Source organism: Bacillus rossius, chromosome 3 (assembly GCF_032445375.1).
Source record: "Bacillus rossius redtenbacheri isolate Brsri chromosome 3, Brsri_v3, whole genome shotgun sequence".
Taxonomy (NCBI): Eukaryota; Metazoa; Arthropoda; class Insecta; order Phasmatodea; family Bacillidae; genus Bacillus; species Bacillus rossius.
In genome coordinates this window covers 128,057,884-128,081,648 of record NC_086332.1, presented here as the reverse complement: position 1 = coordinate 128,081,648, position 23,765 = coordinate 128,057,884, and the positions used below count along the sequence as shown (strand labels likewise).

The 23,765-nt window shown below is 39.2% G+C and overlaps 1 protein-coding gene across 3 annotated transcripts in view; it reads right to left on the bottom strand.

Moving 5' to 3' along the window:
- Positions 1-23,765, bottom strand: part of LOC134531237 (equilibrative nucleoside transporter 1) — a 296,916-nt gene that overhangs the window by 155,035 nt on the left and 118,116 nt on the right. For all 3 annotated transcript variants that reach the window (XM_063366923.1, XM_063366924.1, XM_063366922.1), the window contains one exon: positions 13,503-13,642. In XM_063366923.1, coding sequence (XP_063222993.1) covers positions 13,503-13,642 — 140 coding nt within the window. The remainder of the gene's footprint in view (positions 1-13,502; positions 13,643-23,765) is intronic.

The window sequence follows — 23,765 nt, the reverse complement described above, 5'->3', positions numbered from 1 at the left end:
GAATAAAAGCTCGGCATTTGTAACGGAAGTGTCGTCTTTGTTTGCAAAATATGATGTTACCGGCTTCGATGTACATTTTATTTTCATGTTGTCCTGATGCTTAGTAGAATTCACGTGCCGCCTACAGTCGTCTCTACCTCCATGAGCAACTGAAAAGTCGCAATCGCACACAGAACACCACACGTGATTTTCAGACCGTTTGGACACACGCAAACATGGCCACTCTTCAGTGTAGCTTTGTCTATACACTAGAACCTCGATAATCCGAGCTGGATGGGACCGGGGCCAACTCGGATTATCAGAACCTCGGATTATTGGAAATATGAATAAAAACACGCAAAATCAATTTCTAATACATATGTCGATGTTTTAATAAAAATAAAATACAAACATATTGAAAGGCAGATTAGAAATATATACATAATTATTATTTTTTAAAATAATCTATTATTGTTTTTTGTTTTTTTAATGCTCCTCGCTTCTCAGCTGCTCGTGTGCTCCACTTCTTAAAAAACATTACGTCATTTGGCGTGACGTCATCTTGCTGCTCCACGTATTCGAGTGCCTTTTCTAAGCGTAGAAACCCATCTGCATGGCTAATTTTTTTGTTGGTTTCTTCTTCCCCTTGTTCGTCTTTTTCGGTGTCCTCATCCCGGTTGTTGACCATTTCAATAATTTTCTCATCTGTCAATTCTTCAATTTCATCACTGTCTAACCACTTCTTAACCTCTTCAGCACTGGATTCCATTTCGCAGCCAGGGATTGCCACCATTAAATTCAATAGAGTCATATTATCACAGTCATCTTCAACTGTTTCTTCTTCTTCACTTTGTGAAACTCTCGGTTTTATAAGTTTTGACCAGGATTTCTGTATAGTTTCCTGTTTAATTTCTGACCACGCATCAACTAACCAATAGATAACGTCTTTTATATTAACTGTTTTTAGCATATCTACTAATGAAATTTCTTCTTCTTGCAAAATATATGTCAAAAGCATGCGTCTGTACTTTTTCTTTATTGTCGCAATGACGCCTTGGTCCATAGGTTGAATGAGGCTAGTCACATTTGGGGGCAGGAAAACAGTTTTAATTTCATCACTTGAAAGCTCTTCTACGTTTGGATGGGATGGAGCGTTGTCAATAACCAACAGTGCTTTTCTCGGTAATTGTCGTTCTTTTAAAAAAGTTTCTACTGAAGGAACAAATTCCTCGAAGAACCAATTTTTAAAAATGGTCGTATTCATCCACGAGTTCTTTTGATTTTTGTATGCGACGGGTAGTGCGTTCATATTTACATTTTTAAAAGCTCTAGGTTTTTTTGATTTTCCTATCACCAAGGGACGAAGCTTATGTGTCCCAGAGGCATTGGAACATGGCATAACAGTAATTCGTTCCTTGCTCTTTTTATGCCCCGGAGCGGAAATCTCGTCTTTGGATGCTAGACTCTTGTCAGGTAGCATTTTAAAATTTAACCCAGTCTCGTCACAGTTATATAATTGATCATGTGTGTAGCCCCCTTCTTCGATCATGCTTTGAAATTTTTGAACATAGTTTTCAGCACCAGCAGCATCAGCTGAAAGCTTTTCTCCTGTGATATGCAATTGCCGCACACCGTATCTTTTTTTCCATTTATCCAGCCATCCTTTACTGGCATTAAAATTGCTTTCACCTTCTTGTAATTTATTACGAAAATACTGCGCTTTTTCTTGTAATATAGGCCCAGAAAGAGGGACACCTTTTTGCCGCTGTGCTAAAAACCATGAAAACAAAGCTTCACTTGTTTTTTCGTACTCACTTTTTTTCATACGAGATCTGGATGTTGTAGCCTGAGAAAGATTTTTTTGAGTTTGCCATAACTCCAATTTCTGTCTGTTGCGCCTCCAGTCACCCACAGTAACAGCACTCACTCCTAAATCACGCGCAATTGTTTTTAGCGGCTCACCTTTATCAACCCGCGTCAGCGCTTCTAATTTATCACTTAATGATATTTCAGTATGTTTTCTTTTACTCATACTGGTTCGTAATAGAACTGGGACGTAACTACATAGATGTGCTCACGGCGAAGAACTTATGGGAACTAAAAATTGCCCTCTGGAGGGAACGCGGGGAAGTGACGAGGGGGCGGAGGATCTAGGCCGACGGAGAAAAGGGGTTTCCCCCAATTTACTAAAAATAGATGCTTGCGACTTCTGCAGGGGTGGGCGGCTACCTGCTATGTACAGTCACTTACCCAACTCACCCCATCAGGCCTTCCTCCTCAACGTAGTCCTGGCCGTCCCTACGTGTATGTGTGTTTGCAAAATTCATATTTTTTTTCTTTCTCATAACCCCCGAAACTGACTCGGATTATTGGGAACTCGGATTATCGGAGCTCGGATTATCGAGACCCTAGTGTATTTCTGAAGAACTTTTTGCCGCTTTGAAAACATGGTGAGAACATTTATCACAAAAAATGTTGACTAACACATACTATTATACACACACTATACGGTCGCAAAACATAACACATTAAAATTACAAAAAATTAACAGCACAACACGCCGAGACGCAAGTTCTCACAACTGAATGGCGCACACGCTGAAGTCGATTCGATATATCGCCATGTGACAGCCACAGCCAAGTCAGAGTCGATAACATATATCGACTGTCTCGTCTCTTCTTTTAAGGCATTTTCCGTAGAAATTTTGTCACGTCCGTAACCCCGTAATTATGGTTAAAATCAGTAATAATTACGGAATATCCGTAACAGTTGGCATATCTATTACCCCTTCAAAGCAATCCCGTTTACCGAAAAGAAAAAGTTACTAGCCATTACGCTAGATGGCTGCACAAAAAGCTAAAATATTAGGATGCCGAAAATTATCACGGAAAATTTTAATCAATCATTAATTCTATAAACAAATATTCTGTGGAATTTTGCACTTTTAATTGTTCTTTATACACCAGTCACCCTTACTTACGTGTCAACGACTCAATTTACTACCTATTTTTAAAAACAAATTGAAACAAACATGGCATATTTCTGTTCTCACATCTCTGCTGAGGCACGTTATAGAGTTGCACACATCTATGAACTACATACATCTATGGCACCTTCAACTGTTATGTTTTGATTGTAAATCGTACTTTGTTTACAGATGTGACGAGAACATTAAATATTCTCACGTGTAATTTATTTTATAGTTAGAGATGAATATTATTCCACAGCCAAAAAAATAATTCATATGTGAATGGACGTGAGTTGAGCCATTTCATGCTGCAGTTAAGTTGTAGTGAAGGACTATTTTCGTAAAGGGTTTTGCTATACTGCCGGTACCGGTACCGGTACCGACATTTTAGCTGCGGTTCTCGGTGCCGGTTAAAATGCTGAGAACCGTAGGAACCGAGAACCGAGAACCAGTACCGACCCATCCCTATTTGGAAGTGTTGTTTAACATAAGTTATTATATTGCCAAAAACAATAAACCCTTTACAGATATCAGAGGACTTGCAGAGCTTGTTGATAAACTTAATGTGGAAGTACTGGAAGAATATACCAAAAATAAACAGTGTAAGGAGTTTATTCATTACAATGCACAATGTGTGAAGGAAGATGTTGTGACTGACATAAAATCATCAAAATTTATTTCTATTTTATTGGATGGCTCCACCGACAGGTCTGATGTGGAGGCATGTATTATATATGTTAGGTACATAAATGCCAGTGGTGTCAAGGTGTCATATTTAGCCATTTCTCCCTTAGCACATGGCACTGCTTCAGGCTATCTAGAAAGCATAGACAAAGTACTCCAAAATGTGAAATTCGATTGGAGAAATAACAAATGTTTAGTTGGCCTAGCTACTGATGGAGCACCTTCTATGATAGGGAGTGCCAATGGTTTGGCAAAAAAGTTGTTGATTGTGCAAATCATGTCATAACTGTTCATTGTGTTGCACACAAGCTTCAGTTAAGTGTATTGAAGTCACTTAAAGCAGTGTCGTATATTGATTAAATTGACCAGTGCCTAATTTCTGTTTATAAATTCTACAACAGGTCAAGCCAAAAACAAAAGGAATTATCACAAACAGCAGAAGTTTTGTCAACAAAACTGCTGAAATTGCAGAAATTGTATACAGTACGTTGGGTAGCCAGTAAAGTGGGGACCATCAGAGCTATTATTCAAGACTGGAAATCTCTTGTGATTCACCTTGAAAATGTGGGCTGCGGAAAAGACAGTGCCAGTATAAAAGCCAAAGGTATTCTGAAGACCCTTAAAAGGTACAGATTCATTATAACCTTGCATTTTCTCCATGATTTTTTGTTGCCTTTGAAAAAACTTTCCTTGATTTTTCATAAGTCTGATTTGCTGATGGATCAAGTGCAGATTCATGTCAGGAACACAATGACCACACTCGAAGAACTGGAAAGTAATCCAGGACCTATGGAGAGGTGCCTCAGAGACTGGGATGTACAAGGATATCCAGCTTGCTGAAATTGTAACTGCATGGTGGCCACTCACAGTCACCAAAAATATTCCCTGATTTCCCTGATTAAAAATTCAAAATTTCCCTGATATTTACAATTACAAAAAAAAAAGTACTTTTGATGAAATAATATAATATTATATAAAGAGATTACTCACATTTTAGCACCCTGCTGTATTTTCTTCATTATATACATACAGAAGTTCGTTAAATAACATAATACATTTTAAATATGTCACTTTACATTATAGCATTCCTTTCAATGACCTGCAGTCTGTGTTTTGTTTTATGTCTCTTCACAAATAACAAATAAAAATTAATTAAATACACACTAGCATTTGTAATAATATCACTTTTATGTAAATTTAAAAAAAAACTACCTATTGTAGAAGAAAATTTCTTACAGTTTTCTTTTATGTTCTAAAAATCCCATATATATTAATATAAAATCACATTTTCATGGGCCCGATAAATGCCATATTTTTGGACAAGTCATGTCCAAAATGATAAATAAAATACGGTAATGGAAATTCTCGGTCGAGTAGTTATGGGAAAAATCCGAACAATTGGGTCGAAATGGGGAAGATTTTTTGAAAAACAGAAAAATTGCAAAAACTCCCATAGTATGAATAATATCGCATCCGTTTTAACGTATGATAACTCGGAGTACCTAATGCCAAAAAATGTTTTCTAAATACATTTTTGATACGACCAGCCATAACTGCATGGGTTCGAAAAATATTTTCACCAGACAAAAAAAACGTAACTGCCTTAGTAGACACATTATCAAATCTGTTTAAATTGTTTGTAAATATCATAATTATTTTCCAAAACTTTGTCAAAATCAATGTTTGATAAGATGCTTGGTGTTGAGAAGGATAGGAAAATAATTCAAAATGTTGTAGCATCATCATCGCTATTAAATTCCTTCGTATTTATTTGATACATTTTACATATTATGTTCAAGATTCGATTAAAATATATTTTGTAACAACCATTACTGCAAGGGGAAGAAAAAAATATGGGTTTAAGGATATAAAAATCCCTTTTTGTTCTAATGTAAAGAAATATAATCATCAAAATCTTCCTGCGCCTTTAGGCTGTGCCGATAAGGAATTTCTTTTAACTTTAACTTACAACAAGAATCTGTTCACACACATTTCATTCATAGGAATTTATACGATAAATGTAACGTTAATTTGATTAAGAAATTAATAACATCACATACCTTTTAATCACTATCGCTACCGCTGACCAATGTTGATACCCCTTCCATAAGAGTAGCACAGAGCTGACCAGAAGAATGGTAAGCTTCCTTAATTGCATTGCACACACTCATATTTTTTGAAAAATACTCAAATACATTCAACACAATCTTGCGCTCCCTCCCGCGTAGCCTACCGATATAATTTATTTTCGGTGTTCTAACTTCCATATTTTATATGTACGTAATAAAAATAAATGTAGAAAATAAAATCACTTATGTTAATATATAATTTGTTTGTCAAAATTATAACTGTAACGAGTCACCGGACACAACGCGTTGCTTCGTCGCGAGACATGATACTAACTGGTAGGCTGGTTTTCAGAAATGCGTGTCTAAGGAAATACATGGTTGACTAAGGAAGCCATGAATTTTAAAATTGCTTGCAGGACAGAACCCCACTTATCTAAACACACGACCCTGTTTCCTCTTACGATGGCAGCTTGTGAGAGAAACCTCTACTGCAGCGCGCTTTTGTACTGATAAGACACATATTTAACAGCTATTTCCACGGAAACTGTAGAAGAAATTGAGATGGAGCTGCTTTTAAAAACTAATTCAATTCATTGTGAACATTTTTCACGCTTTCGTCCCCCATCTATCTTTAATAGAAAAAAAGTTTTCCGCTGGTCAACTTTTTGATGTGTCAGTTTGTGAGAAAATGCATTTCAATATATTAAAAAAATTATTTAAGTGAAACCTGTATAGTTTTTGTCTTAACATTTGTTCTATGGCGTCCTAAGGCATTAATTTATTAATAAAAAAAATCTGAATGAAATACACATGTAGGTTATTTTTTTTTTATGTGAAACATCTCGGAATACTTCAAAACAGTTCACAGTGAATAAGTTATGTTTTTTAATTTTTTCGGACACTTAAAATATTGTTAAGTATTCAAAATAAGCATTGACTGATGCGTATTTTGATGCTATACAATATGAAAAAAAGCTTGGTCGAAAAATTAAATTATAATTTCGTTTGATATTTGGCAACAACGCACGAAGAAACAAGGACAGTGCTAACGGAAATCGGCGTGTGTTAGAGAGAGAGAGAATGCGCCCATTTACTTCCACACTGCAATCTAAGAGTGGGATGCTCTATAACATATTTCAAGATTTTGTGTGACTTTGCCCCACATACCTCTTGATACACTTTTAGATGATTCTGGCGTTTTGAACTTTTTTCCAAGTAATAGAAAATATTAACCAAAAATGTCTCAATGCTAATTTTTAGCTGTGCACTGACTTTTTTTAGCAGCTAGATAAATGAGGTGACATGAGCAGCCTTGCACAACAATTGCGGGATGTTTTTCTTTAACAAATGCTACCACACCTTTGTTTGTGCCAATCATAGTATTGGCATTGTCACATGCAAACACTACACAATTTTTCCAAGAAATTCCAAAACGTTCAAATTCCTTATTCAGCAAAGAGAAAATACCATATCATGTGTTGTCTGTACTCTCAACAAGGGATAACAGTACAGTGCAAATTTTACCTTGTGTTTGATTTTAAAATGAAACAACTAATGGATAAATCTTCACTGCATTACAATCAGTACACCTATCTGTAGCTAAAGCAAATGGTCCACTTACTAAAGAATCAACAGTTTCACTTTTAGTTTCACCAGCCATATACTCCACTAAGGCAGATGTTTTTGTTCTCGCACAGCTGTATTTCTGTGTAATTTTTGAGTCCGGAAACATAGCTCTATATTAATTACCCGAATGATCAACTACTGCTATCTACTGCTATCTGTAAATTGTGTTCTACCAGAAAACTTGTAAACAATAACTCTGCGTTTGTTACTTTCGTTTCTTCAGATGTAGCGAAAAATGACGATATAGATTTATTGCTTGTCACGGCTTTAAAATGTTCTGCATGTTTCTTTGATTTAATATGCCGTCTACAGTTATCCCTTCCACCATGTGCAATCGAAAAGTCACGTGCATACATTACAAAACGCATGGCGTTCCGAAACATTTTAAAATGACAAGCATGGCCATTCTTTTGAATAGTTTGGTCAAAAGTTCTGAAGAATAACGTTCTCTTTTTTTGCCCCAGATACACATTGTTCTGTCACACGCTTTATTTCTACAACCGGTACTGAAGAACACAACACTATCGAACAACATAAAAAGGTTTCACATCTGTAGACACGACAAAAACACATTGATGAAAAAAAATGGCTTTCAAGAAAGTAATTACAACAACACAGGTTAGCCAAAGTACCGTACAAAAATTATCGTGATGTAAGTAGCTAACAAACGATAAGTCCGAGAATATGTACTAGTTGTATCGTATAACGGACGTAATACCATACAATTTATATTACAAAACACAAGAATTAATCTACTTATTTCGACAGTACATGCGCACATTTATTAGTTCCCTTATCTGCGCAATACGTGATGTATTCGAACTGCATTCACGAAACACGCACATCAGAAACGGAATTTTTTTTCCGTTACCACGCAGCACAAAGCCTCGTTTCCGTAATAAACCAGCGATGTTCCGTAATTCCGTAATTCTGTGATAAATCCGTAATAATTAAGGAAAATCCGTAATGGTTGGCAGCTCTGCGGAAATATACACGAGACAAAAAATTCCCGATTATTAAAAAAATTCCCTGATATTTCCCTGATAATTCCCTATCAACGTGATTTCCCTGATAAATCCCGGTTTTCCTGGTTTTCCTGGTTTTCCCGGTTTTCCCGGTGAGTGGCCACCCTGAACTGGACAAACCCATTTTCAGCGTGACAGAAAAGCAATCATTGAAAAGGGAATAACAGACATTGAGGGACATTTTTCCAAAACAGCCACAGATGCAGTATTAACATAGTTGTTGATATTTGATACGTACTTTCACATGGTCGGAAACTTCTTCAGAAAGTTTTGGTAAAAAAAAAGTGACAGTACTTGTATCTCATTACAAAGACCTTCTACAACATGATGACAAAGAAAACATACTTCAATAAGCCCTGGATGAATGGCATGAATTTAAGGTGTACGCTAAAGGATTGTCATCAACAGATTTATTGGGGAAGGCAATGTCAAATGGTGATAGGTTTCCTGTACTTTTGAAGCTCCTCAAAGTCGCCTCTGTTCTACCAGTTTCATCAGCTAGCTGTGAAAGAGGTTTCAGCCAGATGAATCTGGTGAAAAACAAACTCAGATTCTCTTTAGAGACAGAAAGTTTAGATGACCTTATGATGGTGAATCTTAATGGACCACCAATATCACAATTTATACCTTCTAAGGCTATAGATAAATGGTATTTCAGTGCCAAAATTACCAGGCATGTTCAAGGACACAAACACCATGCCTCTGAGAGTCCATTTGTTAATAAGAAGAAATAGGATAGTGTGGTACAAAAACTACAATTAATTTCTTATTGCGTTACATTGTTACACAGAAACAAAACAGACTGGTGTAGTACTATAAAATATAATATGTAATAACATATAAATATAAATAAATGGTATTACAGTATAAGATTATGATCCGTGGTGCTTCTGACTGGTGAACTTTTTGACTGACTGGTGAGCCATCCAAATATTTTTCAAGGCCTGGCAATAACCCACCCAGACCCCACTCTTCAACGGATGATCAAATGGTGAATAACCTGCCCAGATCCCACTCTTACTGGATGATCATGTGGTAAATAACCTGCCCATACCCCACTCTCACCAGAACATCACATGGTGAATAACCTGCCCAGATCCCACTCTTAATGTATGATCATGTGGTAAATAACCTGCCCATACCCCACTCTCACCAGAACATCACATGGTGAATAACCTGCCCAGATCCCACTTACTGGATGATCATGTGGTAAATAACCTGCCCATACCCCACTCTCGCCAGAACATCACATGGTGAATAACCTGCCCAGATCCCACTCTTACTGGATGATCATGTGGTAAATAACCTGCCCATACCCCACTCTCACCAGAACATCAAATGGTGAATAACCTGCCCAGATCCCACTCTTAATGTATGATCATGTGGTAAATAACCTGCCCATACCCCACTCTCACCAGAACATCACATGGTGAATAACCTGCCCAGATCCCACTCTTAATGGATGATCATGTGGTAAATAACCTGCCCATACCCCACTCTCACCAGAACATCACATGGTGAATAACCTGCCCAGATCCCACTCTTAATGGATGATCATGTGGTAAATAACCTGCCCATACCCCACTCTCACCAGAACATCACATGGTGAATAACCTGCCCAGATCCCACTCTTAATGGATGATTATGTGGTAAATAACCTGCCCATACCCCACTCTCACCAGAACATCACATGGTGAATAACCTGCCCAGATCCCACTCTTACTGGATGATCATGTGGTAAATAACCTGCCCATACCCCACTCTCACCAGAACATCACATGGTGAATAACCTGCCCAGATCCCACTCTTACTGGATGATCATGTGGTAAATAACCTGCCCATACCCCACTCTCACCAGAACATCACATGGTGAATAACCTGCCCAGATCCCACTCTTACTGGATGATCATGTGGTAAATAACCTCCCCATACCCCACTTTCACCAGAACATCACATGGTGAATAACCTGCCCAGATCCCACTCTTACTGGATGATCATGTGGTAAATAACCTGCCCATACCCCACTCTCACCAGAACATCACATGGTGAATAACCTGCCCAGATCCCACTCTTACTGGATGATCATGTGGTAAATAACCTGCCCATACCCCACTCTCACCAGAACATCACATGGTGAATAACCTGCCCAGATCCCACTCTTAATGGATGATCATGTGGTAAATAACCTGCCCATACCCCACTCTCACCAGAACATCACATGGTGAATAACCTGCCCAGATCCCACTCTTACTGGATGATCATGTGGTAAATAACCTGCCCATACCCCACTCTCACCAGAACATCACATGGTGAATAACCTGCCCAGATCCCACTCTTACTGGATGATCATGTGGTAAATAACCTGCCCATACCCCACTCTCACCAGAACATCACATGGTGAATAACCTGCCCAGATCCCACTCTTACTGGATGATCATGTGGTAAATAACCTGCCCATACCCCACTCTCACCAGAACATCACATTGTAAATAACCTGCCCAGATCCCACTCTCACTGGATAATCAAATGGTAAATAAACCACTTAGACCCCACTCTCACCAGATGATCAAATGGCATATAACATGCCCATACCCCACTCCCACTGGACGATCATGTGGTAAATGTGTCAGAAAGTAGAGGGGTTATTTAAGCAGCTGCCTGCTAACTGAGAACATAGGTCCTGTGCTGACTGAGTAACACAATTCAATTTATGGAATGGCTTGTATGTCAGAAATGAATCCCGTATTATATTGGGTACCCCACTGCGGGGAAAAGCACGGGTGATGTTGTTTACAATGTTGTGACACATTTAAGTGAAATTATAACATACGATGTTGCTAAAACTAGTGCAAAAACAGATATTTCAATATCAACAATAGAATAAACTCTGATAGGAATAAAGGGAGAGATAAACCAGTCTGACTTTTTTGAAATCCATTAGGTAAGCAAACACAGCAAAGAAAAGTAATTTAGTAGATGGAAAAAAACACTAGTTTTATTCTCTACAAAAATTGGTACCAAACTTAAAGAAGTAAAATAAGGCTCTAAGGAAGACTGTGGTTTTAATAATACCTGCAAGTATTATTTGAGTGATTGGTTGCTAGGATTTTGTTGAAAAAAAATTGTCAAATCAAAGAGTAATATTTTTGTTGAAATGATTAGACTAACTTCTAGGAGAGAGCACTATCTCCAACAAATATGTTGATTTAGTAAGGCTGACAAAACTGTAGTTAATGTTGATATAATCATGTTCATACTACACACAGCATGAATTCTTGTCAGCAGTCAAACATGGAAATCGGCATCACAAAATCCATTGGGACATGTCTACAACTGTGCATGCATATGGAGAAAAATACTGTTTTGAATGGTTCACTCATTTTTAAGTGAAAAATAAATTATTTGATTTACCTGAAAACATCTTTTATTGTTATCATAGTGTTCAGTCAAACAAAAACGTACATAAAACACAATAAAAGGCATTCAAAATTGGCTGACTAGCAACAATGATGAAAGTGATTCTTTTGATTTTAGTAAAAAGTGCACAAACAAAAAAAAATGAAATAGTTTTGTTATAGTATTTCTTGTTTACTCTAGATGGTAATGTTTTACTCCCGTGTCAATATTCTGAAGTATTACATATGTGTTAAATGGATACTAAAGCACTAAGGTCAAATAATGGTGTAGTTAAATTTTTTTAGCTACGCCGAAAATTAGACTTGGTTCACAAAAATTTCTTCAGTGATTCCTTTGCAAGATCCTTTAAAATTATGTATATCTAAAAGAAGTTTGTATAAGTGTGTGTGTGTATGCGGTCCAAACAACGAATTGAAATAAATGTTTCCAGATTCCAGTCACATCATTATATTGTTCCGAAGATACTAGAGGCGAGGCAATGAGGCAGGCCAGTCAACCCGGACGGTCCAGATGGCCCCTCAAGTAATTCCGTAATCATTTTAAAATGCTCTCTCAATGTCCTCGGGGCGGGCCTCGGGTGACAGACTGTTTCAATATTTTTAAATCCTAATGGGTCTTTTATCCATGACAGCATGCATTTCCGTATGGCTCGTACAACCCCGTGACCAAGTCTTGCCATAGGGCTTTTTTTCAACAGTTTAACCTAGACGAATAAGAGTGAGAACTGCAAAAGTGTATTACTTTCTGGCCACGTGTGACCATCTGCAGGTATCAGGACATGTGGGATCCCTGCAGAGTCCACAGTAACATATCCAAGCTGAAAGAGGGCCAGGTCCTGAAGTGTTAAGGAGGGTCAGTATCTTACTCTCCATACAGATCATGTCACGCCCTGAGTGGAGTCTCCGCTGGGTCCGTATGCCTGTATTATACTGTGGCACCCACTTAAAATCTTCCTGTAGCTTTCCGAAACATAACCCTCCACCAAACAACAATACATAACCTGCCTTCCAATAAGCATTATTATAGGTTGTCATACTTTAAACATCTGCTTAAATATCATATCTGCTTTAACTGTAATCAACTGTTCTCTCCAGCTTCAGTAGCGTACAATTTAACCTCGCAAAGGAGCCGAAAAAATACATATATATCAACTAAATGAATAGTTTTCAGAAGAACTATTACCTACTGTACATTAAAATTGAGAGTAGTTGCAACCAAGTAATTAAATACAGAAACAACACCAACATCTAACAATAAATAAATATTGTTTTTTTTTCTGAGCCTCAGAGCCAAAAAGAGCTTAAATCAACAAATGATTTTTAATTTAATTGTAAATTACACCATTTAAGCTAATTTTCAATCAAACCCACACATAAACCCAAACATCCCTACTTGTTAACAAAATTTCTACAGCAGTTAGCAAGAGATAAAAGTGCCTTTGTTAACAAAATTTCTACAGCAGTTAGCAAGAGATAAAAGAGCCTAAGTCCAAAGCTTCAGTTGAACCAGACAAATGTAAGTCCAGTTATGTACCTGAGGCTGTTGGGAAAACGTAATCCTACGTTCTTACACATGCACATTAAGGTTGATGGGAAAGAGCACCAATAGCAGTTACTTTACTCTCGTGTAAAGTTCCCAACGTGACTCGGGTGCATCTAATAACTACACAAATGAACTTCTTGTTTGAGAATGAGAATGTGGACTATGTGTGAGCCGGGTGGGAGCTCCACTCACTTGATCTGGACAAAGATGTTCAGCCAGTTGAACAGGAAGCTGGGAACTTGAGCAGCAAAGCCCAAGTAGTTTAGGAAGTTGGTCACATAGTCCAGTTTCCTGCCTGTGTACTCTTCACTGAACTTGAACTTTGCAAAATACTGAAACATAAAAAATTATCTGTTGATCTGAAGATGCACTCGCAGAAGACTACATGCAATTGGAACACCACAAGGAAAATGGAACTTCAATAAGAAAACCTGTGAAATGGAGGCTTAACATAAAAAGAAAACACAATTTTTTTCATACTCAAAAGATTAGTTTGCAAGTAAGCCTTACTACTATTTAAGGCCCACCACAATTGCAACATTCTTGGGTCCGGTTATTTTCAAACTAAAAATTTGCAAACCACAAAATATTTAACTTCAAAAAAATAATAATTCTGCCCATCAGATTTAGGCAACTGACCCTTATCCTGAGTGCTGCAAAACAAAGGCTTGATGTTAAACAAACCAGCTGGAATTTCAAAAAAATTATGTTTATACTAAAATAATGTATAATCAACAAAATATAAATAAACAAACGACTGCACTTGGCTTTACAAAAAAATGCCTTCAAAAAGGCCTCAAAATTATATACCATAAACAATATTAAATTTATATAACAATTCTTTATGTTATTTAACAGCTGGTCTAGCAATCATTAAATAAATTAATTAAGAAATAAAAATCTATATAAATTTACAAATATCTGTAGAAAATATAAATTTTTAATGAAAAAGTTAGGGGTGCTAAATAAGCTGTTGCTTGCTGTTTGATAGTTCAAATGCACCATGCATCGACCTATCTATGCCAGAGGCACGCGATGCAAACATAAAAAAAATTACTCTTCCTACTAACACAGTTTACCTGAAACATTCATCCAAGATGATATGCGACTCATTCCTCAACGAAACTTAAGTTCATACTGTGAAACTACATTGCCTGCAAAGTTACCCTTGCTGCACAAGCTTCCAAGTGACTTTTGGCAATTTCTGTTACACCAACGATTTAGTTTACCAAATTATTATATTTTTGTGTAACTATATTGGTCTCACTGCCAAAAATGCAAATTCAACACTGCAAAGTTTCGTAGTGCACACCTCTACAAACATCACTCGTAGGCTTAATAAAAACACAAGCCTATTAAACAAGCAGTGTTTACTTAAATCAATATTGTGCTTACTCCACGTGATAATTTTTATAGCTTGATTCAAATTGAAAATTAGTTATTTAGGTGCACACTGTCACCAATAATCATGCTATATAGCCATAGACTACCTGCTTGACCTCTAGAGGCAGCACTCTGAAGACAAGGTGTGTTGAGTCTAGTCATGTTAGACAGCTGCCTACTGGTGAAAGTCATGTCTAGTGTGACATACAGCACAAAAAAGTTTTTTAATACCTTGAATGATTGTAAAAAAATGGCATGTATAAGTTATTGGATGGATTTAATTGCTTTGTAATTAATACTTTGAATCACAATAGAACAGTACCTTGAACATAAAAAAAGTGTATCAACGTGGAAGAATTTCAGTATGGAGAGAAAGCTGTATATTGAACATCAATACGTTAAACACATTCTCGCCTACGTAGGGACATCATTGTCTATACTGCAGAAAACCTTTCTTTGAAAGAAATAATACTCTAAGGCATGAAAAGGATGGTAGTGTGAGTACTATATGGAGCAAAATGTTAAATTGTGACAAGTGTTGAAGACAGTTTGCTCAAAGAAATAACTTAAAACAACAGGTTTAAATGTGTAAAACTATGATAGCTGAAATGAACAACATTTTTGCATTGATACTCAACAATCAAAGATATGAAAATGTGATAAAGTGCAGGTTTATGATAATGATTATAGAGTGTGAAACATTTTTATAAGCACTAATGTAAACATGTCATCAGCTTCTTAGAGTAATCTGAGATTTTTTGTGCGAAATATGGAAACATTTTAAAGAATTATTAAAATGATAAGAGGAATATGCAAGTATTTACATCCATTACTGAATATTTATGTGAACATGAACTATTTAGAGTACTTCTGATTCAATACTATCATCAGATCATTGAAAAGGAATGACAACTGTGGTGATATTCCTGGATCAAAAAGGTGGGGATTGTACGCAGTCTGAAGTAACTGACAATGAAAGTTTGAAGGAAATGTTAGAAGAAGATGATGAGATCTACTAAAACTTTTGACAGATCTTGATGTTTTGGTGAATAGTCACAGAATTTTGATGGCTTCGCGAAGAGTGTCTAATTTATCCTACACAAAGGATATTTACATCACATTCAGAGTGTTGTGGAGAGCATGTTTCATTGCATGAGATGTAATGATTCTGAGTGAAAAACCATAGATTACCTGTGTTTGGGTTTGCAATATAAAATGAAACATAAAATGCATTATTTAAAATATTATTTTATTTTTTTAATTTAGCCATCTGTCCATCACATTCAGTACATTGATTAACTTTGCAGATATTATATAACAACTACTTTTAATTTGTTTTAAGAAATTTTCCTGTGTTTGCTATACACTTTATAATAATAATTTACTTTATTTCATGCTTTTCAAGTTATTCTATTGATTTGCTTAATTTATAGTGAATAAGCCTCTGAGCCTAGTTTTCAACTGTCTGGTGGTGAATTTACAATTTTATATGCCGTCATGTATTTTTTAAGGATAGCTGGTTTTTCTTTGTCAAAATAGTGTGTTAACGTAATTTTGGTTTCTAATTTTTTTGTTTACTCACCATGATTTTTGTCTGAAGAAAAGCTGATGCAATAGTTTGGCCAGTTGCGTATTAATTAGAGAGAAACAGAGAATTCATAGCCGTGAGAAAAAATATTGGAGAGTGTAGTAGCAGTTGCTATGCGCCCGTATTGGCTGGTAATTTGTCATGGTAATTCAGTGATTGGTTAAAAATGATGTCATCAGAATGTGTGATTTTTTTTCTTGTCGTAATTTTGCTGGAAAAGACACTACGAGGGGTAAGAAATTGTATATTGCTATGGTTTAATGAGTGCTGTGCTGTGATTGGCTGAAAAGCTGTGCACCTGCTCAGTCCTGCGGGTATCTTTGTCTGGACGAGGTAGCGAAGAGGTCATGGTCTGGCGAGGGGTCACAAATTATATCATTAATTACGTAGAGAGTTGCTGCAATCCTGGTGGTGCCGATTTATAAACATTCTTGAACATTTCATCTTGAATTCGTTGACTGCAGTCAGTGTTAAGCCCATAACAAGGCAAACGTGAGTAGTTTCATCATCGCCCAAGTATACAAGTACTTGACTTCGTACCATGAGTTCATGTGAAATCATGGGATTTAATAGCAGTAATAAATAATCTTTTCCTAAGACATTTTGGTAAATTTTAAAGTAAATAGTCTTTTTGGAAGCAATGAACCTTTGTTTTTGTTTTTGCTATGTGTTGTGAATTATCTGAATGTGTTGTGGTCGGAAGATGGCGGCCTTTGGGCTTATGTGAATTTTCAGTAAAGGATAATAAAAAGAAATAAAATCAGTCTTTTTTCAGATGAGACTTTATTGGCATAGTAACTCATTTAAAGCAATGTTTTTATAAAAATTTATCAGTATTTTTGAACCCAAAAATTTATGAATGTCTACTTCAGAGCAAATTTTGAGCTAACCAGGGAGGTCTGAACTGAGACAAGTGTTACGATGATTGGAGTGAAATAGGTGATTGTCATGTAAATAACATTCTAACAAAATATGTGACAAATTATCTTTTATGTAAGAGGTTTTTGATGTATAAAACCAAATTAAACTTATTAAAATTGGTTACTTGAGTGACTTGAGTGAAATGAGTGCTGTGGATGTAGGAAATGAGTGATTTGTATGTATAAAGTAAGTGACTTGTGTGTTATGAGTGACATGAGTGGACTAGGTGTAGTGACTAAGCAAAATGAGAGTTACACATGAAACAAAAGAGTTAATTGAGTGTTGTGAGGAATAAAATATGTTAATTAAGAGTAGTAAGTTAAAAATATTTTGTAGACTTAGAAAATGAATGAAATAAGACTCATGAGTGAAAGAAATGAGTGTGGTGAATTAGTGAAATGAATTGTGTCGGGAGTGAGTGAATTGAGTTTAGATTGGAATGAATGAAATTAATTTCTTAGGTAAATTAAATGTTGTGAATGTGAGATTTGAGTGATTTGAGTATCATGAGTGAAATGAGTAAACTGTGAGTTGAGTAAAATAAAATTAATTGATTATAGTGTGTGAAAAGAGAGTTGTGGATATGGCGATTGAGTTAAATTAGTGTACTAAGTGAGCGAATTAAGTGTCAAGAGTAAAATAATTTAATTTAGTGTTGTGAATGAAATATGTGCATTATGTAGTGACTGAAAAAGGACTGTGGGGAATGGGAAATGGTTTAAATTAGTGTGATAAGTGAGTGAATAATGTGTGATGAGTAAAAAGAGTGTTGCGGACATGGGAAATTAGTGGAACGAGTGTCATAACAGAGCAATATAAGTCTTGTGAGTGTGAGAATTATGGATTGAGTATTGTGAGTAAATGAAAAAAGGTTAATTCTGTGTGAGGTACTTGGTATCTCATCATCTAGCGCTTATGTGTAAAAATGCTTTTTAGCTTTTCATAAATTTTGGTTTATTTTAATAATTTGTTTTAGGTTAAATGTGTTACTTTGTGATTTATAATTTACTTTGAAGTGAGTGATTATTTACAAGCCCGGACCACTACAGGTGTGTGGTGTGCCCGTGAGGGATACTGGCGCTGGAGCTGTGTGGTGTTGCATGAGGAACTACTGGCAGGCGAGCTGGCACGAGAGAGCACCACGGCGTGGCCCGGACCGCAGCAGGTGTGTGGTGTGCCCGTGAGGGATACTGGCGCTGGAGCTGTGTGGTGTTGCATGAGGAACTACGGGCAGGCGAGCTGGCACGAGAGAGCACCACGGCGTGGCCCGGACCGCAGCAGGTGTGTGGTGTGCCCGTGAGGGATACTGGCGCTGGAGCTGTGTGGTGTTGCATGAGGAACTACGGGCAGGCGAGCTGGCACGAGAGAGCACCACGGCGTGGCCCGGACCGCAGCAGGTGTGTGGTGTGCCCGTGAGGGATACTGGCGCTGGAGCTGTGTGGTGTTGCATGAGGAACTACAGGCAGGCGAGCTGGCACGAGAGAGCACCACGGCTTGGCCCGGACCGCAGCAGGTGTGTGGTGTGCCCGTGAGGGATACTGGCGCTGGAGCTGTGTGGTGTTGCATGAGGAACTACAGGCAGGCGAGCTGGCACGAGAGAGCACCACGGCGTGGCCCGGACCGCAGCAGGTGTGTGGTGTGCCCGTGAGGGATACTGGCGCTGGAGCTGTGTGGTGTTGCATGAGGAACTACGGGCAGGCGAGCTGGCACGAGAGAGCACCACGGCTTGGCCCGGACCGCAGCAGGTGTGTGGTGTGCCCGTGAGGGATACTGGCGCTGGAGCTGTGTGGTGTTGCATGAGGAACTACGGGCAGGCGAGCTGGCACGAGAGAGCACCACGGCTTGGCCCGGACCGCAGCAGGTGTGTGGTGTGCCCGTGAGGGATACTGGCGCTGGAGCTGTGTGGTGTTGCATGAGGAACTACGGGCAGGCGAGCTGGCACGAGAGAGCACCACGGCGTGGCCCGGACCGCAGCAGGTGTGTGGTGTGCCCGTGAGGGATACTGGCGCTGGAGCTGTGTGGTGTTGCATGAGGAACTACTGGCAGGCGAGCTGGCACGAGAGAGCACCACGGCGTGGCCCGGACCGCAGCAGGTGTGTGGTGTGCCCGTGAGGGATACTGGCGCTGGAGCTGTGTGGTGTTGCATGAGGAACTACGGGCAGGCGAGCTGGCACGAGAGAGCACCACGGCTTGGCCCGGACCGCAGCAGGTGTGTGGTGTGCCCGTGAGGGATACTGGCGCTGGAGCTGTGTGGTGTTGCATGAGGAACTACGGGCAGGCGAGCTGGCACGAGAGAGCACCACGGCTTGGCCCGGACCGCAGCAGGTGTGTGGTGTGCCCGTGAGGGATACTGGCGCTGGAGCTGTGTGGTGTTGCATGAGGAACTACGGGCAGGCGAGCTGGCACGAGAGAGCACCACGGCGTGGCCCGGACCGCAGCAGGTGTGTGGTGTGCCCGTGAGGGATACTGGCGCTGGAGCTGTGTGGTGTTGCATGAGGAACTACGGGCAGGCGAGCTGGCACGAGAGAGCACCACGGCGTGGCCCGGACCGCAGCAGGTGTGTGGTGTGCCCGTGAGGGATACTGGCGCTGGAGCTGTGTGGTGTTGCATGAGGAACTACGGGCAGGCGAGCTGGCACGAGAGAGCACCACGGCTTGGCCCGGACCGCAGCAGGTGTGTGGTGTGCCCGTGAGGGATACTGGCGCTGGAGCTGTGTGGTGTTGCATGAGGAACTACGGGCAGGCGAGCTGGCACGAGAGAGCACCACGGCGTGGCCCGGACCGCAGCAGGTGTGTGGTGTGCCCGTGAGGGATACTGGCGCTGGAGCTGTGTGGTGTTGCATGAGGAACTACGGGCAGGCGAGCTGGCACGAGAGAGCACCACGGCGTGGCCCGGACCGCAGCAGGTGTGTGGTGTGCCCGTGAGGAATACTGGCGCTGGAGCTGTGTGGTGTTGCATGAGGAACTACAAGCAGGCGAGCTGGCACGAGAGAGCACCACGGCGTGGCCCGGACCGCAGCAGGTGTGTGGTGTGCCCGTGAGGGATACTGGCGCTGGAGCTGTGTGGTGTTGCATGAGGAACTACGGGCAGGCGAGCTGGCACGAGTGAGCACCATGGCGTGGCCCGGACCGCAGCAGGTGTGTGGTGTGCCCGTGAGGGATACTGGCGCTGGAGCTGTGTGGTGTTGCATGAGGAACTACGGGCAGGCGAGCTGGCACGAGAGAGCACCACGGCGTGGCCCGGAACGAGAGCTCAGTTGTCTGCCGACAACTGAAGAGAGCTTAGTCATTTGATCCATCTCCTATGGGTACCACGACACAGGAATATGTACTACCTGTACTTAACCCCTCTGGGAAATGACTGGGAAACTGAGTGATAGTGATTCCTATTGAATAAGGTGGATTTTCTCGCAGTAGCTACGATGCAGTAACCGACCCGGCTATTTAACAATGACAGTTCCACATTCACGTGGAAATGATCGGCATGCTTACACTAAGCACGAGACTGGTTGGTTGTGCTGGTGCCTTGAATCTTTGCATATTTGTATTGTTTAGTAATTTTTTTTTTGGTTGATGTTTTAGTTTTTGGCAGCGAGGATATCACAAGCAACATATTAGCTGGAGTGGTAATTATTTTTAGCACTCGGTTATACAGCTGACTGTTTCGTCGGAACTAACTGATCCCACGTGAAGAGTGCACAACTTGATGCGGCCGATTGAAATGATAAATTGACGGCAATCAAAGTTGTTCTGTGTGAAACTAATAAACATTTTCAAGTTTGCAGCAGTTGCCGCCTCCCGGGCTAGCAGAGCGCTCCCTTCCCCTCCATCCTTTCCCCCTCTCCACCTTGCCCCAGCCTTCCCCTCCGCACTTCCCCTCCTTTCCCGAGGCTTCCCGTCTTCCCTTCTCCTCGTTTCTCGAACCTTCCCCTCCGCCGCTTTTCTCTATTGTTCTCGAAAGACAGCTCGCCTGTATATAAGGCCGCGAGTTTGCTTAGGCCGGCACTGTCTTCAGTCACTCTCGCTCGTAGGCAGTCCGCTGGGAGGAGGCCGCACTACTCATGCTCATGGTTGATTAGTTATGTTAGAAGCTTCGCTCTAAATCCACTATGGATCTCTGCCTTGTAATTTCCGCGTGCATTAATGGTCTGTTTGCTCAAGTTTAACTTCTTTCTTACGAGCCTTCTGCTCTTGATTGAGTGGTCTAGATGGGTCTTGTACCTAATTTTGTTGGATGTTCCATTTTTCACCGACCTTAATTTACATGAGTGTTTGCTTGATTATTTGTTTTGCGCATTGGGCTTCCTCCCTGTCGTAATATTTTTTGTTTAATGTCTTTTAGCTGGGGTTCGCGATTCCCATTTAAATTTGCCATGAAAGCTTATGTTGCAAGTAAACTTAATGCATAATTTAAAGCCTTAATATTTATACTTAATTGTTTGATAACGTTTGATAGCGTGAGACTTTTATATGACTTTTGTCTGCCTGCTAAGGTCTTTTAAATGTACATTAATTAAGAGAACTTTCCTTATGCGCAGTACTTATATACGTGTTACGTCAGGCGCATTTTCATTGCGCAAACTGTTCATGATGCTTTCTTTTCAAGCATCTGTTTTATACTCATGTTTGTAAAAACCATAACGATTAATGGGTGTGGCCTGCACATTTGTTATATCTATTTGTACCTTAATATATTATCATTTTTGTTTAATGAATAAAATATATTTTCTCCTACTTTCATTTATTTTCTAATATAACAACATTTTCACAACTGCTGTTGTATCATACTGGAATGGTACACCATTGGTTCCCATTTAACTAGTTGAAGTTACTTCGATCCCACTTCCACCTAGCTTCAAGTTCTAGTAATGAGCAAGGACCATGCAAGATATTCTTTTTTGGTCGGTTTGTTATCATCATTAAATAAACTAGAAAACATAAAAGCCTAGAAAGACTTGGTTAGGTCAATAACTATTTTGTAACTGATTGTAATTATGGAGTAGTTATTTGTGTCTTGCATCTAGGCTTTTACATTATTTAAGGTTAAGTAATGCAACCTGTAAAAAAAGGTTGTTATTTATTTAGGGTATTATTTATTTTTGAGGTCAGCTGGGCTTTAAATAAGACAGGCATTGAAGAAGTTAAGGTGATTGGTGGATATAAAGGTACAATTGCTAGTGTTGCAGCTTTTTGGTGGAATATAATCCAAGTGGTGTTTAGATCAATTTTGAGAAATATAAGAAAAGATTATTTACGTAAACATGATTTTTATTTTCAAAACAACTCAGTTGTCATTACTTTTTCCTTTGTTTTATGATATATATTCACTCTTGCGAAAACATCAATAGCAGGGATTAGGGGTGTTTACAGAAATTACTTGGGTTCAAACATGCTTGCTTACTTTTACACTTAATACTCAGCCAATGGCAAGGATTCTGGTGTCAACGCGACCCTGAGAAAGGAAGCCAGTACTGCATGAGTTGTTATTTGATGAAATGAGTGAAATAAGTGAATTGAAAGTACAATAAATGTGATTTAATTAAGTAAAATAATTGAACTGAGTGTTCTGAGTGAATGACGTGTGTAGTGAGTGATCAGTGTTGTGGATATTTGAAATCACTGTCATTAGTGAGTGATTTAAGTACTGGGGAAGAGTTAAATGAGTGGATTGAATGCTGTGAGTGAGTGAATATGTGTTGTGAGTAAAACAAGTGAGCTGTGAGTAAAGTAAATGCATAAGTAAAAAGAGTGTTGAGGATATAGGTAATGAGTTAACAGGGTGGCCACTCTTCTGGGATAATAAAATTCCTGGTTTTTTCCAGGTTTTTTCAAGGGTGGTTTTTATCAATATTTGCATACAATTTGCAGGGTCGGCGCGTCCATATAGGCGAACCAGGCAACCGCCTAGGGCGCCAAGTAGCTGGGGGCGCCGCAGCACGACACATAACAGCTGATATACCTAATATGTTTAACGATTATTGAAACTAGATGAAAATGGATATTTTAACAGTTTGGAATGTTTATATTGATATAAGTAATTATTTAAAGTCCACAGTGACCTGTTTATAATTTGTAATAAGTAAAAAAAAAAAGTCTGCTTACATTTGATTGTTGACAAAATTTTAGGCTTACGTGATGTATTTTGAGGCAAGGAAATTTTTTTTGGGGTGTCCGGCGGGGCATTAAGGTTTTTCACCTAGGGCGCCAATTTACCTTGCACCGGCCCTGACAATTTGCACTTTTCTTACACAAAGCACATACAATATGATGTTTTATTGGCGTTAAACAATAGACAACTTAACTATAGGTTTAAAAATTAAATCAATGAAATTGCTTAAAACAAAACCTACCACCAACAAAAAATTTATAATTTCACGTCACCAAAATTACTTGACACCAAACGCACGTGTTTTACCCCTCTTGCGTGGCTGGCAAATGCTGTTCTTCCCATGCTACCGATATTGATTTTAACATTACACAAATTTCAAATGGCGTTTGTCCTGCACTTTGTATCTTTCTCCACCCATTCAAACTCTTCCGTATATTTGTCATTGTATGTGGTGA